This window comes from Teleopsis dalmanni, chromosome 1 (assembly GCF_002237135.1).
Source record: "Teleopsis dalmanni isolate 2A chromosome 1, ASM223713v2, whole genome shotgun sequence".
In the NCBI taxonomy this organism is placed as follows: domain Eukaryota; kingdom Metazoa; phylum Arthropoda; class Insecta; order Diptera; family Diopsidae; genus Teleopsis; species Teleopsis dalmanni.
In genome coordinates, this window is record NC_051846.1 from 97,253,000 (window position 1) to 97,276,614 (window position 23,615).

At 33.9% G+C, this 23,615-nt stretch overlaps 4 protein-coding genes across 4 annotated transcripts in view; 3 read left to right on the forward strand and 1 right to left on the reverse strand.

Annotated features, from left to right (window-relative positions):
* Window positions 1-678: 678 nt before the first annotated feature.
* Window positions 679-1,290, forward strand: LOC119689626. The gene has a single exon (XM_038104500.1). The coding sequence runs from the start codon at window positions 679-681 to the stop codon at window positions 1,288-1,290; it is 612 nt and encodes a 203-aa protein (XP_037960428.1).
* A 4,699-nt stretch (window positions 1,291-5,989) lies between these two features.
* On the forward strand, window positions 5,990-6,424 carry LOC119689635. Its single transcript, XM_038104509.1, has one exon. The coding sequence runs from the start codon at window positions 5,990-5,992 to the stop codon at window positions 6,422-6,424; it is 435 nt and encodes a 144-aa protein (XP_037960437.1).
* Window positions 6,425-7,625: 1,201 nt separating this feature from the next.
* Window positions 7,626-8,540, forward strand: LOC119689645. Its single transcript, XM_038104521.1, has one exon. It carries the CDS (start codon window positions 7,626-7,628, stop codon window positions 8,538-8,540), a length of 915 nt encoding a protein of 304 aa, XP_037960449.1.
* Window positions 8,541-12,422: 3,882 nt separating this feature from the next.
* The window catches only part of LOC119689655 (fat-like cadherin-related tumor suppressor homolog), a 52,144-nt gene continuing 40,951 nt past the window's right edge, over window positions 12,423-23,615 (reverse strand). The window contains exons 5-7 of the mRNA XM_038104532.1: window positions 17,813-18,821; window positions 12,497-12,682; window positions 12,423-12,438 (exon numbers count right to left, since the gene is read on the reverse strand). Coding sequence (XP_037960460.1) covers window positions 12,423-12,438; window positions 12,497-12,682; window positions 17,813-18,821 — 1,211 coding nt within the window. The remainder of the gene's footprint in view (window positions 12,439-12,496; window positions 12,683-17,812; window positions 18,822-23,615) is intronic.

Sequence of the window (23,615 nt, forward strand, 5' to 3'; positions counted from 1 at the left end):
TCTGAAAGTGACAATGCTGTGACAGATGCTCTTTCTCGCATTTCAGCTGTATCGCTGCCAACTACTGTCAGTTTATCAACCGTTGCAGAGGAACAACAAAACGATCAAGAGTTAAAAACGCTGTTGCACGGCGAAACATCTTTGAAACTGCAAGCAATTGTTTTCAACGACAAAAATTCTTTGTTCTCCGATGTGTCTACAGGAACAATTCGGCCATACGTGCCAGTATCTCTGCGTCATAAAGTTTTCGCATCAATTCACGGCATGTCACACCCCAGTGGAATATCCACCCTGCATCAGATAAAACAAAAATACGTCTGGCCTTCCATGCGAATTGATATAGTTGAATGGGCGCGAAATTGTTTACCCTGTCAACGAGCAAAAATACACAGACACAATAATTTTCGGCCAATTAAAATCGACATGCCATACAACCGTTTCGACCATGTATATATCGACATCATTGTGATGCCAATGGATAAAGGGTATCGCTATTGTTTAACAATGATTGATCGTTTTTCAAGGTGACCTGAAGCTATATCTTTAAAAGACATTACGGCAAACACCATAGTATCTGTTTTTTGGTCAAACTGGGTGGCGAGATTTGGATGCCCGCAAACCATAACAACGGACCGGGGCCTACAATTTGTATCAGCTTATTTCAAAGCCATGACCAAAATGATAGGAGCAAAACACGTCCACACCACATCATACCGCCCACAGGCAAACGGTATGATTGAACGCTGGCATCGTTCTTTAAAAGCAGCACTAATGTGTCACGAAGTAGAATCCTGGACAGAATTACTACCAACAGTCCTGCTAGGTCTACGAACGTGTTTCAAGGAAGATCTGCAAACTTCAACTGCTGAGATGCTGTGTGGTTCCCCGATTCGACTACCGAACGAGTTTGTTGAGGACGACCAACAATGCACCAGCCCGCAGATTTTCATAGAGGAGTTTCGCAAGCACATGCGATTAGTGCGACCAACTCCCGCAACACATCACCGGAACAATGTTTCATTTGTGTTGAAAAACCTTTACAACTGTTCACACGTCCTGCTTAGGACTGATTCTGTTCGTCGCCCGTTGGAGCCACCGTACACTGGACCATTTAGGGTACTTAGTAGACCAACGGACCGAACTTTCGTAATTGAGATCCAGGGAAAAGAGACTACAGTTTCAGCAGAAAGGCTCAAACCTGCTTTCATTACTAAAGAAGTAGGTGTGAAGGAGGCAACGAAGAACCCACACACGCACGTAAAGAGAAACCAGGTGAGGTTTTCACAATAGACAATACTGGAAGGGAGTACTGTGGCGACAGTTCAACCATTACGGCAACCCAGAAAATATCCAATTGTCATTATTGAAGAAGAAATACACCTGGCAATGCTTAAAAGATAAAAGCACATATAAATAGTTGATGGTTAATTTTCCTAGAGTAAAGTTGTATTGTTTTGTAGTTTGAAAAAAGTAGTTTTGTATAATAGTGTATTTTGAATAAAATAGTCAAAAGAAACGACTAAATATTCATATGATATTCTCATATAACACTTGCAAAATTAACAAAAGTGATGAAGGAATCATTCATTAGTATTTAATTATATGTATTTAATTTCTAACTAAAACAACCCCTAATTGAATACACACATAATATATTAGAACTTAAATAAAATACATGGATAAAATACATGGATAATAAAATGCTAACAACAACAACGTACACTAACAGCATAACACCAAAACACAAAAATAATAAAAATACAAACAACTTTTTGTCCGCAAGCAATAGCGCTCAGTTTATAGCACACAATTTTTACGGATGTCAAAACTGATCGAATGGGCAGTCACTACATTTATTCATTTTTGATGATGGCACTCAATGATTCTTATCACTTGATTATATGCTATGACTTATGAGTCTTTTGCATACTATTCTACTAAGAAACTTGTACGTAATTTTATGACGCTAATTCAGAAGCACTGGCACTCGTTAACGAAAATACTTATGAATTTTGTGATGAGTATAAATGCGTACAAGTGACGTATGAGAAAAAGATTCATACATATTTATATTTGGTTTTCAAGTGTACTCCCCACTATCCCTGCGGTAAGCACATGAAAAATTAATGCCTGACATCGTGTTTACAAAAGAAGAAAGAAGTCATGATATTAATAGAATGTACTGGTAATGCATAATGTTATGCGCCTAGCGAAAAAAAAACCCTTACTCTTCGTGAAATTAACCGGACGACAGATATTTTTTGTCATATTTGGTTTTGTTGTATTCGTTTCTATAAAATTACTCAACCATGGTTAGTTATTGTATGCATTTAAGTGTGAGCCGTCTAGTTTTTCGTTGAGCATTGCAATATAACTTTTTTCAACTATTGTTAAATAATATTTGTTAAAATAATATTTTAATTATTGTTTTTCCTTCGGTTCTCCATTCGGCATTCCAGTGTTAGTTGAAAATTAAATTGAAAAACTATACTTTATACACTTTATTTATTATTTCTCTGTTTCAGTCTGCAGTTCAGCTGCTGCTTCCAGTTTATTTATTTATTTATTATTTTAACAATAATTATTATTATTTAATTATTTATTTATGTTTTAATTTAAGTTATTAGTTATTATTTTTCATTCCGTTTTTGGTTTTTTTTTCAATTGTGCTTTATAAATAAATTATAATAAAAAACATTTTTGAAACAATATTATATTTTTATTAATTTTTGTTGCCTTTTTATATTAAATTTATATTTAGTTTATTAAATCTATAATATATTAATAATAATTCAATTTTTGTCATTTTTATTTATTTTTTTAATAAATTGAAACAAAAAAAATTTTGATTTTTTATTTTTTTTTATAAAAATTTATTTTAGATTAAATAAATATAAAATGCAAAAGCATGCATTCAAAACAGTAATAGCCTTACAAGCTACTGATATCGTAAGCTACAGAAGAAGGTGGCCTTCTTTTAGAAGCAGGTCGTAAGGCAGAAAATGATCAGCCTTATATATTTCGTGCATAAGAATCGCTCATGAATATTAGTTTATGTTGTCGTGCTTACTGTTATATATTATATTATATTATTATGTATAAATAATTTGTTTGTATTATTTTGTATGAATAATTTGTTGTAATAATTTCATTTCAAATATATTTTGTTGTAAAAAATAATTTTGTCAATGCAATGCCCAAAAAACATACGTCATACGCTTTGTTTGCTCATGAAAACAAAAACGTCAAATTTCGTCTGCAAGAAAATGCATTCTTGCAGTTCGTAACAAGTTCATTCTTTGGCATGCATGGTCAAGGTTATTTTAGTTAATTTATTTGTTGTAAATTGATTATTAATTTTAATTGAAATGCACAATTGAATTTTTGACAATTCAATTGATGCGAAGCCACATCCGTTATTAATTCATTGCTTTATTCTATTAGATTTGTAAATTTAGTTCAAGTGTTAAATTTACGTCACATAAGCGCCTATTCACTGGATTTAAGTGTTCAGTGACTAGGATAATTAGGACAATCGTCGAAATCTCTGGGTTCAAGTACTCAGTGGTTTTCTTGTTTAAATAGAATCAACATAAGTACTGGATTCAAGTGTTCAGTGCTTGCAAATAGTTGATTCCAACGTTGATCACACATTTTGGTTTGATCGTACATTTTGGTGACCTCGTGAAACGGAGAGCAGCACAGGACTGGTTTGACGCAGCAACAGTCAACAATCAACAGTCAGCAGTTAAGTTTCAGCATTCAGCATTCGAAGAACATTTCGTAGCACATTTGGCAAAAATTCCAGAATATCGATGGCAACTCTTAATGAATTCCTAGATGCCCAAAAGGAGACGGGCGAAGAGATTCAACGAATCGTCAGGAACTTCAAAAAAGATTCGGCTAAACGCAAGCAAACATCAGCATACTACAGTGAAAGGTTACGTCGGCTTAATATTGCGTGGACGCAATTTGAACAAAATGACACAACGCTCAGAACTCTCATCGTTCAACCAACAGATGATGAGTATTTTACATCTTGTTACTATGATAAAATAAAAGAAGTAACAAATGAATATAGTGAAATATTCAAGATAGAAGCTTTTCGAATCAAAGCAACAGGTGAAGCTGCTAGTAACCAAATGGCATCACAGCCGCAACCAGTGGCTACGACAAACGGTTTGATAAGAAAAATATCTGCTCGAATGGCAGCCCTAAAAAGATTAGTAGAGAGCTTGTCAGAGAGTGAAGGACTACAGCCAATTCAATATTACGAAATTAAATCAAACACGATCATGCAACAATGGAACCAACTGGGATGTTTCCATGATGAACTGTGGGAAAACTTGGAAAATCCACTAACGTCAGGATTTAACCAAGATGAATATTACCAAATTGAAGATTTGGTACAACAATGTTTGATAGAGCTGTCCATAAAATTGGATCAACTACAAAACAAACAAGCAGCAGTAGCAGAAACAAATATGCGTTCCTCACTGCCATTGCCAAAGGTAACAATCCCAAGTTTTAATGGAAATTACTTAAACTGGAGGCAATTTTTTGACTTGTTTACACAAATGGTAGACAAACAGCCCCTACCAGCTGCTCAAAAAATGTGGTATTTGAAATCACATGTGACAGGTGAAGCTGAAAAATTAATCAGTCATTTCAGCATAACAGAGGAGAATTATCCTGCAGCCTGGACATTATTACAAGACCGCTATAACAATAAAAGGGTCTTGACGTCCACCTTAATCGATGGACTTCTAAATCAGCCATCAGGCACATCAACTGTGGCAGCAGTTAAAAATTTACATGACACAACGAAAGAGTGTCTATTAGCACTGAACAGTCTTGGCGGTCAAACGACTTTTTGGGACCCAATTTTGTTACAGGTACTTATTAAAAAACTCGATCGGATGATGCTCATTAGATATGAGCAATCTCTGGCAAAACCAAAAGAGATACAAAACATTCAGGAGTTTTTAGCCTTTTTAGAGCTACAATTTCAACTGATGGAAGTTGTAGAACAAAAAGATAAGGTGGCCATAAAAACTAAAGCAGATCGAAATCGTCGGTTGTAACAGTTTCTAAAAGAAACAACAATTGCAAACTGTGCAATGTAGACAGGCACCCACTATACCATTGCCGTAAATTCCTGCAATTTTCACCATCTCAACGATTGGATTGGGTGAAAAATCAACAGCTCTGTTTTAACTGTTTCAGAAATGATCATGTGGTGAACAAATGTTTATCAAGAAGTTGTACCAAATGTAATAAAAAGCATAACACGTTGCTACATTTGGAATTTAACAATCAAACAAAACAAAACATTCAACCTACTTCATGTGGGTACAATACTGCAGTTACCACAGCGACAGCAAACACATCCACAGGTCATCGTGAATATGTTTTTTTGCCAACTGCAGGAGTCAAAATAACTGCAGCTAATGGAAATACAAATGAAGTCCGAGCATTACTAGACTCTGGTTCACAAGTGAACATAGTCTCTGAGCGTCTTGTCAGAAGGCTCAATATATCAAAAACAAAATCGTTATTGTGCACAGAAGGTATAAGAAAGGTGCACAAAAATTCAACGCAGCGAGTTAACATCAAATTGCAATCTCTTAACTCGAGGTTCACTACAGAAGTCGAAGCGTTTGTGCTTCCAAACATAGTTCCACTTCAACCAAGTTCCAACTACGATATTTCCAAATGGAAGGTGCCGAACAGCATTCAGTTAGCAGATCCAACATTTTTCCAACAAGGGAAAATTGATATTTTACTCGGTGCGGAGTTCTATTTCAGTCTGTTAAAAAGAGTAAAATCACGCTTGCTCCTTGGCTTCCAGTCTTGCAAAATTCTACATTTGGCTGGTTTGTCAGTGGCAAGGTTGCATCAAATACAGACACATCTCAAAAAACAGCTTGGAGAAGGTTCATCAGTCTTGAACGACGGCTAGCAAAAAATGATATTTTGCGGAAACAATATGTGCAGTTTATGTGAAGAGTATGAGCGATTGGGTCACATGACTGAAGTAAACCTGGATTCCATGTTGACTCCAAGATATTTCATTCCTCATCATTGTGTACTAAAACCAGATAGTACAACTACTAAACTTCGAGTGGTGTTTGACGCATCAGCCAAAACTATATCTGGACACTCGTTGAATGATTTAATGTATAACGGACCGGCAGTTGAAAGTGATCTTTTTTCAACTCTGCTCCGTTTTAGGCGACCACGGTTTGTTTTCACCACAGATATCGAGAAAATGTATCGTCAAGTTTTGATAAATCCTGAAGATCGGCGTTATCAACTTATCATTTGGAGAAGCAGTCCAAATTCTACGATTCGTTATTATCAGCTAAACACAATTACATATGGAACTCGAGCAGCTCCTTACCTAGCAACAAGATGTCTGTAAAAGATAGCATTAGATAATAAGGTGAATTATCCAAGTCCTATGTGACAATTTCTACGTTGACGATGGGTGGATCAGATAGTTTAATTACGGCTATTGAAGCTCAAAGACAACTAATCCATATTTTGAAGAAGCATCATTTTTGTCTTCGGAAATGGAGCGCAAACCATCCTCAACTTTTGAAAAACATTTCCCAAGATGATCAAGAGGTAAATCTAGATTTTACTAATGATAATAACGAGTCAATCAAAACGCTGGGATTATTTTGGTTGCCCAAGGCGGATTTATTTGGAATTAAGGTTAAAATGGTTACTGAAGGAATAATCACGAAGAGAGTCGTTAGTTCTGATTTAGCTAGACTGTTCGACCCACTTGGTTTATTAGCTCCAGTAATAATCAAAGCAAAGATTTTCATACAACACTTATGGCAGTTGAAATTATCTTTGGATGAACCACTTCCTACAGATCTTCGTACAACATGGTCAACATTTAGAGAAAACTTAAGTACTCTAGAAAACCTTCAAGTGGCAAGACATATCTTCTGGGGCGAGGTTCCATCATCAACACAACTACACATTTTTGCTGATGCATCTGAAAAGGCATTTGGTGCTACAGCATATGTCAGAGCAATTTTAAAGGATGGTAGAATAATAGTGCGACTATTATGTGCAAAGTCAACAGTAGCACCACTCAGAAAACAAACGCTACCGCGACTAGAGTTATGTGCGGCAGTTCTAGCAGCGGAACTTTCAGCAAGAGTCAAAAGCGATCTTCAGAAGAAGGACTAGCCAGTATTTTTGTGGGCTGATTCAGAAATTGTGTTGTCTTGGATCAACTCACAGTCCTCATCATTTCAAACATTTGTAGCTAACAAGGTGCCATGAATTCAAACTTTAATTCTGTCTGAACAGTGGCGACATGTTAGGTCAAAGAACAACCCAGCTGATGTGTTATCAAGAGGACTTTCAGCAAGGGCATTGTCAACATGTGCACTTTGGTTTCAAGGACCGTTCTTTTTGCATGGAAGGCAGGAAGTATGGCCACCAAGGTTTTTATCATCATTACAAGTTCCAGTTGATCTGGAGAAGAAAAAGGTTGTAGCTGTAGCAACTTAATGCAATGACGCAATTTCATATACAGGATTCAGCACAAGACGTTACAAAGGAGAGTAGCATATGTTCTTAGATTTATTAACAACACAAGAATGTCAAAGGAGTCACGTGCCATACATATAGCACCCAGTGCTACCGAATTGGAAGCAGCATTAATAACTATAATATGTCACATTCATGGTAATGATTTTCATGAAGAAATCGAACAACTGAAGAAACAAGGCCATGTTGATAAATCTAGTTCAATCAGTAGTTTATCTCCATTCATTGATAATGCAAATGTTCTTAGAGTAGGAGGACGCTTAGAAGCCTCATCATTACCATACGATTCTAAACACCCAATGCTGATCTCATACAATGATCCATTGGCAAAATTATTATTCATGATATTCCATGAAGAAAACAAGCACTGTGGCCCGCAGGCACTATTGAGTATAGTAAGACAACGTTTTTGGCCGATTAAAAGTAATTCAACAGCCCGAGCAACGGTTCAGCTATGCATTCGATGCAACAAAGCACGTCCGCAACTATGCCAACAAATTATGGGGAATCTACCAGAGTCAAGAATAACTCCTGTAAGACCCTTCATTAATGCTGGGGTAGACTATTGCGGACCATTTTGGATGCACTACAAGGTGAGGGGCAAAAAGCCAACGAAGGCATATATTGCTGTCTTTTGTTGTTTTGCCATAAAGGCGGTACATCTCGAGTTGGTGACCGACTTATCAACAAATGCTTTCATTGGAGCATTAAAACGATTCATAGGTCGACGAGGGCGTTGTTTGAATATTTACAGTGATAATGTAACAAACTTCGTAGGCGCCAAAAACCAGTTAGCAGAACTAGAGGAAAGCATTTATTCTAATGAAGGGCAAGAAGCAATAATCTCTGCTTGCAGTACTACAGGAATAAACTTTCATTTTATTCCACCAAGGGCTCCACACTTTGCCGGTTTATGGGAAGCATCCGTAAAGTCCGCAAAATATTTGTTTCAACAGCATCATTGACGTATGAAGAACTCGAAACAGTGGTGGTGGAAATTGAAGGGATATTAAATTCACGACCATTGACTCCAATGTTCAATGATCCAACTGATTTGACAGCATTAACTCCAGGACACTTATTAATTGGAGAAGCTCTTACAACTCATGTAGACAGCCGATCAAAACCAGAAAAACACACGTTATTGTCACGTTGGAACCTAGTTTCCCAGTTAAAACATAATTTCTGGAAACGCTGGTCTAATGAATATTTGATGGAACTGCAACAACGTAACAAATGGAAAACACAATCTGCCAACATACAGTTAGGAGACATGGTTATAATCAAAGAAGATAACGTCCCAGTGATGCAGTGGCCCTTGGGACGAATTGTACATGTGTACAAGAGTACAGATGAACGTATCCGAGTAGCTGACGTTAAAACAAAATAGGCATTTTTAAACGCCCAATTCATCGAATAGCTGTACTGCCTGTTAATACAGATGATCAACCAACAATGGCTGAAGCTAATCACGAAATACCTCCTGACAACGTAGTTATTGAAGATAAAAAAGAGTCGTATGAAGAACCCAAGACAAAACGTAGAAAACTCCCGACCAACTTATACTGTTCTGTATTACTCACACTATTACTGATATTGCCAATAGTAATAGGGCCTCAAATTGATAATAAAAGATTTGGGTCGAAATTGGGTATTCATTATGAAAATCTGGGCATAGCTGCCATATCAACTACTGATTTGGAATCTATTAGTTTATTACGACTTAAGTCTTTATTGGACAGACTGCGTGCTTAAACACAGCTTCGTTTCCGTGCAAGGACAACAAAATAATTGCAAGCACGTCAAGATATTCACACAGTAGTCTTGGTAAAATCTCCGAATTAAGGCTACAATCCCCTATAAAGACATCAGATGCTTACAGCGGAAACAGTACACTGTCAACATTACGCGACAACCAATACGATCAACAGCTGAAAGAGCTCACAGTATTGCAGAAGGTTTTGCAGTCATACCAGATAAATGATCTTCCAAATCAATTTTAGTCACACAAGTACCACAGCTTCATCATAGCTTACGCAGCATTTGTTATAAGTCTGATATTATTCATAATCATGATGAAGAATAAATTGCAGAAAAAACCTGTAAACCCAATTGAACTTCCACCCGATGAAGAAGCCACCCGCACAACACCTATACCCATGCCACGTTGGCAGTCACGAGAATTCGTTATCTACATATAATCGGACTGACTACCTGACAGCTAGAGGCTCATATTGTTGAACGGTTGTTCAACGCGGGGGAGAATGTTAAATATTATATTATATTATTATGTATAAATAATTTGTTTGTATTATTTTGTATGAATAATTTGTTGTAATAATTTCATTTCAAATATATTTTGTTGTAAAAAATAATTTTGTCAATGCAATGCCCAAAAAACATACGTCATACGCTTTGTTTGCTCATGAAAACAAAAACGTCAAATTTCGTCTGCAAGAAAATGCATTCTTGCAGTTCGTAACAAGTTCATTCTTTGGCATGCATGGTCAAGGTTATTTTAGTTAATTTATTTGTTGTAAATTGATTATTAATTTTAAATGAAATGCACAATTGAATTTTTGACAATTCAATTGATGCGAAGCCACATCCGTTATTAATTCATTGCTTTATTCTATTAGATTTGTAAATTTAGTTCAAGTGTTAAATTTACGTCACATAAGCGCCTATCCACTGGATTTAAGTGTTCAGTGACTAGGATAATTAGGACAATCGTCGAAATCTCTGGGTTCAAGTACTCAGTGGTTTTCTTGTTTAAATAGAATCAACATAAGTACTGGATTCAAGTGTTCAGTGCTTGCAAATAGTTGATTCCAGCGTTGATCAGACATTTTGGTTTGATCGTACACTTACCACATGCTTCCATGGTAAAGTGCATTTTAATTCGTAAACGAAGTTTTACGAATGTCAATTCCGCATTGCATACCTTTTGCACTTTACCAAGTAATGCATGATTTCGGCGGCGAACTGTTTATAAAAGTCATGGAAATTCTGAAAGAAACTCGTCATAATGACCTCCTGAAAAGTAAGCATAATGTAAGAGAAGATAAGAGCATGACGGTCCCTATTGGATCTAAATATTAAAACTATGACTCTTTGCAGTTCTCTGGCACATACACATTCTTCACCGCGTTTACACATACACATTCTTCACAGCCTAACAATTAATCGCACATACAAATACAGTGCCTCTCAGCTTTTTTCATCCAATACCAATTTAAAATTCTTTACGGTATTACTGAAAAACTATGTCATTAATCGAAAATATTTAAATGCCATTTTTAAGAAAAAATATTTACTATATGATTTAGAAACTTCAAATATATCGAAAATATTGTTTTAATAAATAATGAACATAAACTATAAAAATACTCCTATTTTAATGCCTCAGCTTATTTCATCCACAAGAAGAAATCTCTTTTAGGGCCAAAGTTAATATTTGATATGATACCCTTTCGCTTTTATTACTTCGTGAAGTCTCTTTATCACTTCGTCAAGTCTCTTCGGTTATTTCTGGAGCAATTTTCATCCACTCTTGTATAATAACCTTTTCTTAAGTCTTCTTTTTTGAAAATAGTATATTGCCGAATGTTTTGCCCCAATTTTGCCCATAAATTTTCAATGACAGTCATGTCTGGGCTCTGCACCGGCGGTATCATCAGATGTGGGCAGTTCCACATTAACTAAATTAACTAAGACTGTACGATACCGGCCTTATGTTTTGGGTAGTTGTCTTGGTAGAAGCGAAATGTTTCAGGAATTCGAAGTTTCACAGCACTCTGCAATAAATTTTGTTCAAAACGTTGAGGCTCATTGTTTTGTTCATGTTACCATCAATAAACTCCAGATTACCAACGCCGGCGGCTGACATACAGGTACAATTCATAACACTTCTGCCGCTATGCTTTACTATGCTATGCTTTAGATGTTCTTTTTTGAGCTCAGGGTTCCGCCACATGTAAGTCATGCCATCTGAGCCAGAAATATTGAATTTAGACTCGTCTGAGAATATAACGCTATTCCAAAAGTCTAATTTTTTGTGAGCATGTTCCTTAGCATAAGTAAGTCGCCTTTTCTGATTTTTTTTTGTATATGAAGGGTTTTATTTAGCTGCTCGACTATTAAAGTGGGATTGTTGAAGCACGCGGCGGATGGTTTCCGCATTGTACGACTTGCCTAGTTCTATCCGTAATTTCCTGACTGTATCAGGTGCATTTAATTTTGGATTCCTTTTGATTTTTCTAACAAAATATCGCCCCTCAGATGAGTTGCAAATTTTATTTGGCGCACTCCCGCCCATATTTTGAGTCCTATTCTTACGAACAAAGTGATTAATGATGCTTTGCACAGTGGAGCGTCCTTAGAATGGGTTAGCATCAATTCTCACTGCTCAAGTGTAGTGCGTCGTCCCATTTTTTAAAAAATTACTTATTTATCGTTGCACGTCCAAAATCACAAAAAAAATTTATGTATTTTTGAATTTGGTTGCAAATATTTTAAAAATATTGCGGAAAAAAATCCCGTTGCACAGTGCGACATACTGGTGACTAAATTCAAATGAGATTTTGGATGAAATAAGCTTTGAACGAAACAGAAACAAATTTTATGTACTTTGGTTATTTATTATATTCAATAAGCGTGCCTTTCCTCACATAACTACATTAAAAACTTGATTGTTTTCGAATTCATTTTTAAAATGCAATGTTTTAAAAATTTAAAACATTGTTGGATAAAATAAGCTGAGAACCACTGTATATTTTATATGCATGCGCTAGAATTTTGCCAACAAAATTGTAATTTATTGTGTAAAAGAAGTTCAGTTTAATATTTTAAGATAAAATTATCCTAGAATTTATAAGGCTTTTTTTGCTAAATTAGATCAATATAATTATCGACAACTTACCTTTTTTTTCGTGCAGGTAATTGAAATACTAACGAACCTATTTTTGCTGATTCTGATATTTCTCCTTCGTATCTAGTTTCCAGAAAGTACGGTATGTTATCGTTTTGATCCAAAATATGTACAACGACATACTGTGTTGCCGTGAAGGATGCCATATTTATTGCAGTAACGGTTAAATTAAAAACCCTTAAAAAATTTTTGATTATGTTATATAAATTAATTAATATATATGCATATTGTATAAAAATTCTACAATAGTAATAAAATTTCTGTAATGAACTCAGTTTTTAGATTATTCGCAGTTAGTGAGTGAGACAGTGTCTCTGTAGTCCCACGCAGATTAACTAGTTCGACGTTTAAACCAAGGTACCTACGTAATTTTGGTTTTTTTTATTCTATTTTTTTTTTTAGCAAATTCATTTACTATGCCATAATTAATTTTGGCAAATTCTAAAATTATAATAAATTTGAATGACACTTCAATCGACGATTTTGATAACAGTTGTAATAATACAGATCAGTTTTAATATACTGCTAAAATGAACACGAGCGAACCAAAAGAAAGCCATAAACACTGCTGTGGATGGGCAAAATTATCAACTATGGCCACGCTAAATGAAAATAGATGTGAACGAAAATGCATCCAATAAAATAAAAACGACAAGGAAGCACAGTTTTTTGTTATGAGAAAAATTTAAATCGAATATAAACATTTATTTATAGCTATAAAAAGTGAGCTATCCAAGAAGGTTCTACTTGAGATATGTATATGTAAGTATTAAAATAGTGAATGACGAGCTAGTGATTGATTTTATTGCAAACATTACAACAATAACGCAACGAGTCAAAGAAATGCAGTTAAAGCAAAAGCAACCTACGATTATAGCAAAAATTTAAACTAAGCTGGTTCGATTTAATCACTTCTGTATAGCTTTGTACGCGCTACTATCTTAAAGTCAAAACATTGAATGACTAAGTACCTCGTTAACATGGAAACTCTCATAAATAGAAAGTATGTATAAATTAAAGCAGAGGAAACAGAAATAAGACCAATTCAATGTACTTAAAAAATAAAGGCGAAGGCAACAATAATGCAACAGAAAGGCAATTGTAATTATTGTCATTAATGAGTTCATTGGGTCCGTGAATTTACAAAACGCCTTAAAGATCAACAAAACGCTCAAAACAGATGTAAAGAAGCTCAAATTTTATTACTCCAAATTACGAAAAAAAAAACACAAAACCACAATAAATAGTTCGTTAAAAAAACTCATTTTCAAACAATTTGAACACAAAAAAAATTCAAAACATGCCACAAAAGGCTGCGGTATAACTTTGGGGTAAGTGGCAACTCAAACATTTAGCATTTATCAGTTGTTTAGTAGTTCTAAATTTAGATAAAAACTATAACAACAAAAGTTTATATTTATTATTCGATTTCTAGTAGATATTCAAGCGGATGGTAATATGTTCAAACTTTCATATGAAAAATCTGAGTTTTGCAATTAGGAAGTAAAAAATTTTTATTCAAAAGTAACATCAGGCACGAAGTAACCACTCTAAGGGCATACATCCAAAATGTATTATACAAATGTGATTTGAATGTCAATATATTGTTAAGAGAGCGGCAACACTGGTTTATGTTGCTTAAGTGTGTCGCTATTTTACAATTTTGTTTCTGTTCTCGTTCTGTTTAAGTCAAAGTTTTCCAAATTGTTTTATTCTTTTGTTCCATATTTTTCTTATTTAAATAAAAAGAAACTGAATGCACATGTGATCAATGTGAACATATGTGAAAAATTCTTAGGTATATAATTAATAAATTGGTACAAGAGTACCAATTTTTGTTCTTTGTTTCTTCTAGTAAACTGTGGTTACAATTAATACTCAATAAATAAATTTATATTTAAGATTTTGAAATTATGTTATATATTTTAAATGCTAAAAGGAAAAACATGATTTTTAAACCCTTTATGCAAGTCATCCATGTAACCAAATCTAATATTATTTAAGTTTATAATAGCACGTATTCAATTTAAACGACATTCTTTTCCAGATTGCTTTCCAATTCAGATACTAGTTATAAGCTGAAAGAAACGTTTGTTAAAGACTGAGCCTTGTCAGATAGTAATCTGCTCTACAAATTTAATGCAAATATAATAACTCATGTTATTGAAAATAAGCGGAATCCCCAACCAAAGAAAATAAAAATATTGATATCTGCGCAAAGCGCCCTATCAATAACGCGTAAAAAATTCATGCAAATTAGTTAACAAAAAAAAAATCTAACAAATGCATACAATGTAATGGTTATCATTTTAATACTAACTACAGTATGCTTAATGAGGATATGAGTGTCTAAGGTCGTTGGAAAGTGGTTAAAGAAAATCATATGTAGTTTTTATGCTTACGTAAGGGGCACAACGTTGCTAATTGTCGATACAACAGAACGTATGGTTCTTCAATATATTGGCCGACTGTCCCTATGAAAGCACTGGTTTACTCCAATTTACTTTTTTATAACTAAAAGATACCGAAAGAACTCTTAGATATAGAAAATCATTACGATCTTTCCTATGCTCACTCACCTCTACACCTCTCAATTAATGAGAGAGCAGTCATAAATGAGTCCAAATTTTACTTTATAAATAAATTTACTGACTGGAAATTCTTTAGACTGCACCTTAAAAACACACTTAATCTTAACTCTGATCTAAGCTGCGTGACTGAAGTGAATGATAAAGTTGTCGTAATTATCCAACAGACCCAGAAATCATCATGGATGAGTACTCCTTAGTTCTCCAAACACCAGGTTGGACTAACGCTTGTAAAAGAAATTAATAAAGTTGTATGTCAAAAAAGGAAATTGCACAAAAAGTGGCAACAAACTCGATCACATACTGACAAAACAAAATTAAAAGGAAAACTTCGCAAAAACGAAAACTCGTTATTAACGTTAAAAAGTATCAAATACCTTCTGATCAAAAAAGAACGAGAGGCCTATTTTTGAATTCCCGCGCTTATCCCATCTGTAATTTTATTATTTTCACGCTAGCAACACTATTATACACATTCTGTCAAAGTTTAACGCATATCGTACGATTAGTTTTTGTATGGCGTCTATACAAAAACTCGAAAAATTTTCGTGTGGCGATTTTTATAATGGATCAAAAATTAGAACAACGTGCGTGCATCAAATTTTGTGTTGCAAATAGATTCAAGTGGGCCGAAACTGCTTAAAAATGTTAAAAAAGGTCTTTAGTGATTTGTGTGTATCGCAACCACTAGTATACGAATAGTTTAAAAGGTTCAAAGACGGTCGTACAAGCTTGGACCATGATGAGATCCCTGACCGTCCAACAACTTCTATTACTGAAGAAAACATTGCATTGCAGTATTGTTGGGCATCTCATATAGATCGGCCGAACACATTTTAACTGATGTTTTGGGTTTGAAACGCGTCGCTTTTCGGCTGGTGGCAAAAAAGCTGAATTTCATTCAAAAAAAAGCCGCAGTTTTTGGCCAAAAACTCCGCCAATATCACCAACCATGCACCGTACTCTCCAGATATGGCCCCGTGTGACTTTTTCCTCTTCTCCCGACTCAAATTGCCATTGCGAGGAAGGTATTTTGAGACCATAGAGGCCTTAAGGTAAAAATCGCAACACGAAAATGTTTTCGACGTCTTTGTATAGACGCCATACAAAAACTAATCGTACGATATGCGTTAAACTTTGACAGAATATGAATAATAATGTTGCCAGCGTGAAAATAAGAAAAATTTACCGATTGGATAAGCGCGTGAATCACAGTTCTCGTGAATAAGTTTTTTTTTTATCACAAGGTACAACAAAATCTTAAAAGTATTTTCTATGACACACGGACAGATTTCTGCTTGTGAAAGCAGTAAAACAACCAATACAGCATAGTCCTCCTGTTAAAGCAGATACTACAGCAATGGCCAAAAGTAATGAAGAAAAAGCAAATTTAAGAAAACATTCTCATTCAATGATGATAGAAATAATCTTCCTGCATTAAACGAAGCAATACATCCAACTCCGCCAATGGAAATTAAATACGATATATAAAATTAAAAAAGGCTGTTCTGGTTAGGACAACAAAAGGCTGAGATCTTAATCAAATTCCCTCACAAAGCAATAATCAAACTATGCAAAATAATTAATGTAGCTCTGCGATTAAGACACTTAATAGAATTCAGACAGTTCTAATAAAAAAAACAATTAGTTCCATCAGTTTAGGTTTCAAAAAAAATATTCTACTGTTGAACAAATACATAGAATATGCAACAACATCGAAAGTGCATTCGAAAAAGAACAATAAAATTATACTTTAGTATTCCTAGACGTATCCGAAGCCTTTGATAAAGTCTGGCACAAAGGACTTGCGGATACGATTCAACAGTTTCATCAGCGTTTAATTTTTTGCTTTTTTAAAAACTTAAGCACTGATGAAGTTCTAAAAAACAGAACGAAATATATGCTGGAAATTTTTAAATAAAAGCTTTTTAATTTGATTTGTCTGCTAGCCGAAAAACAATTTTATATCTTAATTTACACAGCCGACTTGCAAGCTCCATAGCTACTTTTGGAGATAATACAGTATTCCTTACTACTGAAAACACCATAAAGCAATCATCAGAAGTAACGCTACACGCTGTTAATCTTTTGACAGTGTTAATTATGAGTTGGAGTAATAAATGGACAATAAAGCTGCACCAAATGAAATCCGTCCATGCAAACTGCACAAACAAAAAAATTAAATATTTGCATCGATTCTTTTGCCTGTAGGGATGTCACTCTTCGCACTTAATGTCAAGATCCAAATAATGTATCAAAATATAAATTTGCTTGAGTTTTCAATCAAAAGTATGTTGTATTTATGTTTACTTTCTAAATTAATAAATGTATAACCCTTTATTAGTAACGAAATCTTGTATTTTTCTTTAAATATACTATAGACTTTGAACAAATATTTTTAAGTTTTATGAAACAGAGTAGAAGTACTTTTGTAATATTAATTTTATATTTTTGTACATATATCATTAAAAGTCTAAACTTCTTATACGAAATACAAAAACTACTCGAAAATAGTAGAAGAGGCCAATTTTAAAACTATTATTCTATTATTAACACTGGTATGCACACCGATCTACCCCTGTCCACAATTTAAATAAGCCACTAGAAATTATTGGTAAATATATAAGGTAATAATCATAAATTTACATCTAACATATATGCATAGTAAAATACAAAATACATCTATTTTAAATTTGATCGTAAGTTGAAGTATTCTTACCTTTTGTGCTCAAAATCAATAATGTAATTTGATACAATAATTCCAGTCGAAGGGTTTATGTGAAACAAATTATCATTATTTCCGTCAGTTATTTCATAGAACACTGAAGATGAGGAATGAGCTTCGATTTGTGTTATATAAGTTCCAAAAGGTATATTTTCGTTTATCTCTACTACAAACATAGGCGTTCTAAACCTAGGTGGATCATTCTCAGATTTTGTTAATAATAAATGAACTGACATTTGAGACGACAAAGGCGGCTCACCTAGATCGGTTGCTCTTATATGTATCATGAATTCGACCATTTCGTTATTACTTATTGGCTTTGAAATAGATAAAACACCCAAGTTCTGATCTAAAGCAAATATATTACCGAAATTTCCTGCTGCTATAGAATATCTTACTTCAGCATTTTTCCCATCATCACGATCTGCGGCATAAACCTGAATTATTTTGGAGCCAACTGCTGCACTTTCAGGAATTCTGCTTTGAATAATTCTTTTAGAGAATTCAGGAATATGATTATTCTGGTCTAGCACTGTTATAAAAATTTTAGCAAAACTTCTTTTGCATGGAGTTCCTTGATCTTTAGCAATTGCAATTAAGATATGTTTGGATTTCTTTTCGTAATCCAATCGATGCTTTAGTGAAATGATACCACTTTGTGAATCAATCTTAAACAATGTCAAAGATGAGAGATCTTGAGCAGCGCTAAGACTATAATAAATTTTGTTTTCTTCATCTTTATCAAAAGCTTGTAGATGCATCACGTCAGTTTCTTCATTAATGCTTTCTGATATATTTATATAATATATATTTTGTGTAAATTCAGGACGATTATCATTTATATCTATCACTTCAATATAAAGTTGCGTTTGAACAATGTTTGTGCCATCGGTTACAACTATAGTTAAGTTATGGTATTTTTCTTCCTCCCAATCAAGTTGTTTGATTAAAATTACATTTCCGTTTTCTCTTCCAATATAAAAATTTTGAAAGTCATTTCCACCTTTAAAAAAAGATATAATCAATTGCTTTCACTGTTTGTGTTTGCTTTTAGTGAAATAGAAAAACAAAAAGTTTTTAAATTTTTCAAATATGTATCTACATTTGTGTGCTGATATCATATCAATGCTGAAATTAAAACAAATTACTCAGGCTTGTTTCTGTCTTCGGAATCTCAATAATTTTACACTGACTAACAGCTACTCCAGCAAACAACGCCGGATTTTTATACGCTTGAAACAATGAAACCAAATACTTGTTTGAAGTGCATCAACATTAACTAAACTTACTGCAGAATTAAATATCTTCTTGACATCTACGCAGTTTTTCATGTTATAATGTAGAGGAAAGAAATGGTCAAGTACTTTCATTAAAATACAAACATTTAAATACGATTTGCATAAACGTACTAAGGTGCTCTGTTGGCCACAATCGAACTGGTAAGTATCTGAAAACAGAAAACTGACTACCAAATAGTTTTTACGAACCGACATATTTAAAAACTGAACTGCAAATACTTAACCGTAACTTTGATTACAAGTTACGTTTACTACCATAACTATTTGATTGACAAATGAAATAGTGTTTTAAAACATCAAATAGGTCACAGTGTATGGCTTTTTCTGTTAAGCAATTGCAACTACGCTCATTAATTGTTATTAGCAACTCGAGGAGTAAGCGTGTACAAGAAATGGCTGCCGCTATATGTGAAGTAGTCATTAACATGAGAACAACTGCAAGGTGCAGACGGCAAGAATACCAAGGCCCTATTGCACCAACACTTTTCACTTTGCAAAACCTACGAATGATTTTTTTTTGCAAAGTAAAAGTAAAAAGCGTACCAAAGACTTAACACCAAAGACTTAATATAACTTATTTTGCACTTTGAAAATAAAGATTTTATTGCATAGTCTTTGCATAAATTGCAAAGCAAAGCGTTGCACCAAAAAATTAGATTAAAGATTAATCTAATTAAGATTAAGATTAAATTAGCAAAGTTTGTTTGATATGTTGTTGCTATGAGTACATGACTTATGCATAGTACGTATGTATAAGTTTAAAAAAACGCAAGAAAGGGTTATGGGAAATGTACGACGAAGCAAAGGAGGAATTTTTAAATTTAAAAATAATATATAAAAAAATTAAATATATTAATTTAAAAAAAGCACTTTATTTAATAAAAGTGAATATATTAGAAATTTATGGATTTAATTTTTATATTTTATATAACTTAATTTTATATTTTCTAATTTTTAAAATTTTAGTATTGGTACAATATAAATATATATTTTTATTTATTTATTAATGATTTCTTTCATTTTATGCATTTTGTCTTTTATTAATATACATAAGAAACTTTTGTTTTCTGTAAAGCAATAATTTACAAAATTTGTAGGTGCAAAATGAAAAGTGTTGGTACAATAGGGCCCAGGTCACAAATTCTAAAGTGCCCATTACACGGATCCCCCGATGTTATCGCCTGATGTCATCGCGCGATGTTTTCGCTTGCCATTACACATCGAATTTTTCGACAATTTTATAAACATCGCCTCCAGCAAACAATGCAAAATTTGTTCACTCATTAGTGTTAAAGCAATCGCTGAAGTGTCAACAGCGGCTGCTATGCGTAATTTCGTAACGAAAAATGATGTTTTATATTTAATTTATAATTTTAATTTATATATTAATTTTTATAATTTTAATTTATATTTTTATGTATTATATATTATTTAATATTTTAAATCTTTGTTTTGATATATTTTAATAACAAGTTTTCCGTTTGTGCACAGTGCAATTAATATTTAAAATAAAATATTTATTGTAATTTAATGATTTTTTATTTATTTATTTTTGGTAGCCCAAGGTTATTTATATTTTAATTCTTCTTAATAACATGTTTTGGAAATTAAAAAATTTTACTTAGGTAGAAAATGCAAATATTTAAAATAAAAGATACAATTCATTCATATTTGCAAAGCATCGCATGCTAACGATAAATCATGCGTACATTTAACGATATTTACGCTTCCATTTCTCAAAATAAATGAAATTTTGCATGCCGACAAAATCCGACTGTATTCGCAAAAACACGAGCGTGTCTGAAGAAATATCAAAATTTCTTGATTTTCGTCATCGCATTTCTTAAAATTTCAAATGTTACTATTATACAAACAAATTTCGCATTTCACAAAAAAGTGCGAAAAAAATTCTCATGCGTATATACGCGCATAAAGGGATGAAAGCGAAAACATCGTTTAAAGGCATGTATGATTTCATTTTTTAGTATATTTGTTGTTTTATCTGGTGCGATGTTTAAAAAATTGTTGAAAAATTGTATGTTAATGGCAAGCGAAAACATCGCGCGATGACATCGGGCGATGCCGTGTAATGGGCCCTTAACAACATGTTAATACCAGAAATATTACGACACTTCTCTAAAAGTAATTCTAAATATTTTTCGTGTGCTATATAGTCAGAGGTAAGTATATTCAGTTAACACAGAGTATAAGGAAAGTGTAAGTCCAAAGACTTAATATAAATAATGAATGCATCACCCCTCACTACAGTGGATGAAGCAGATGATGCTACGTATCACGCAGGTATGTAAAATATCAATTAGAAGTATCAGTCAAACAAAAACTGAAAACCACTTACTGATAGACAGATGAATTGTGTCAACTAAAAAAGGTATGCTTATGCACACGATGGTATCATAAAAAACCAAGGTGAACCTTCGAGAAAGTAGGGCATCAATATACTTAGGCCAAAAAGAAATTTAAGAATTTGTTTCACACAAGTAACTGCAGAAAATGGGATGAACCCTGAAAAGTTGTAATCCAAAAAGCATTGGGTCTACAATATAAAGTTGTCATGATAAAACTAAAGGAAAAAATGAAGAGAATTGTAAACACCCTTTTCTGAAGCTACCAGAAAACGCAACACTAATTATAATATTGTTTTTTGCCTTTATAAGCAGAATAATAAGAAGTTATTTAAGAAATCAACGCTTAAACTATTCAATAGAAAATGGATTAAAATTGATAGAAATAACGACAGAGATATCGCAAAAATTCACTCTGGAGCCGAAATACAAATCTGGTGAAGCTCATATGGCTTGCAATTGACCACCCATAACATAGAAATATGTTTTCTATCCGAAATATGTTAAGTAATGGTATTTGAATTTACCAAAGCAATGCCAAATTATTTTCGTGTAGGACTTGGAGGGAAACCTACGTTTTAGGCACAAGTAAGGACTGTAGTCGAGAAAGTAGCAACAGCTCCTTGAGCAATACAATGACTTCCATGGGAGGATCCATTGCGGAAAAACGAAAATTGCTATAGAAAATGACAAACACTATCTTACTCGCAGGTAAGGAAAAGTGAATTAAAATACTATGTATAGAAATACAAAAGAAAAGTATAAACGTATAAAGTGGACAGTAAAGCAGTGTTAACTCAAAGGACAGGTCAGATCACTAGTAAGTAAAAATTTCATTCTTACACCTTCGATAAGTGCACAAAATTGCAATGTGATTATACCAGGCGGCAGTCTGACTATTAATCATTGTACCCGCCAAGTGGTAATGAGTCCATTTGGTGATTAACTGAAGTCCGCGGATTCCTTCTCAATTCTTTCTTAGCACTCCGTACCTTTAGAGTTAGGAAACGGAAGAAACAAAAACGACTTTTGCATCAATAGAAAAATATCAATTGCGGAGACAGCCAATGTACCCCGGTAAGCGTAGAAATCCGAGATTTGGACAGCCTTATAACCGAATTAACCATGCTCCAGAATTCCACGGAGAAAATAAATTTGAAAATATCTGGCGCGAATACCAGAAAGCAACGGTGAGCCTATGTCTGCATGTCGTGCCAAGCAGCCAAACCACTTCAAAAGAAAGAACGCTTCCGCGTGGACTTGAAATATGTAAAGTATAACTCTTTCAGGATATAAAAATATGTCTCATGCTGTTTCAGAAGTCTCGAAATGGAGGATTTTCAGTATAATTGCAAAATGTCTGACCCTAAGGCTTCTGCATTCGATGTGGACAAAGCTGTCAGACTGGACCACATACCGAGATCCCGCAAACGCAATGCTGCAATGCGATATGAGAATACTCTAAGCAAATATGCAAAGCTTGGGACTGCTGATGCTCTGACTTCCCAGGTAATCCTAGAACACGAATTATAAGCAATACAGATTAGCACAGAATGCTATGAGGATCGTTTTGAAATATCAGTTATCTGAATGCTCTATGTGAGAACTATTAACCCGTGAGCGGCGGTAACGGACACACTACACTGTTGTTACTTAACACACCGCGACACGTTGAAAAAACGTTGAAGGCGCAAAGAGTCAGTGATAATACAGACCCAAAGGAGAAAGCAGAAGCGGCAGTCATAAAGTCACTAGATAGTAGAACCTTTACGGGCATAGCATGATGTAAAACCAAAAAAAATACAAATATTTCGATGTATTACATTCGCAAGACTCTAAATGGAACAGTCGTACTCGAAGTCACAAAGAGCAAAGAGCGTTCAGCATAGTGATAGTGAAAGGCGTGTATAGTAGTGCTGTTCGTATTTGGTTTTATGAAGTATTCAAAGAATCCGAATAATCGTATAATAAACGAAGTCTTCGAAGCTGGAAATAAATCCGGATTTTTTGTATTCGCAGTGAAATTCTTCGAAGACTTCGTGAGAAAAAATTAAAGTGAGAGCACAAAATGCAAACAAACGTGCATCACACAAGGTATTTGAGGGATGATAGAATTTTTTTGTTTGCACGATTTTG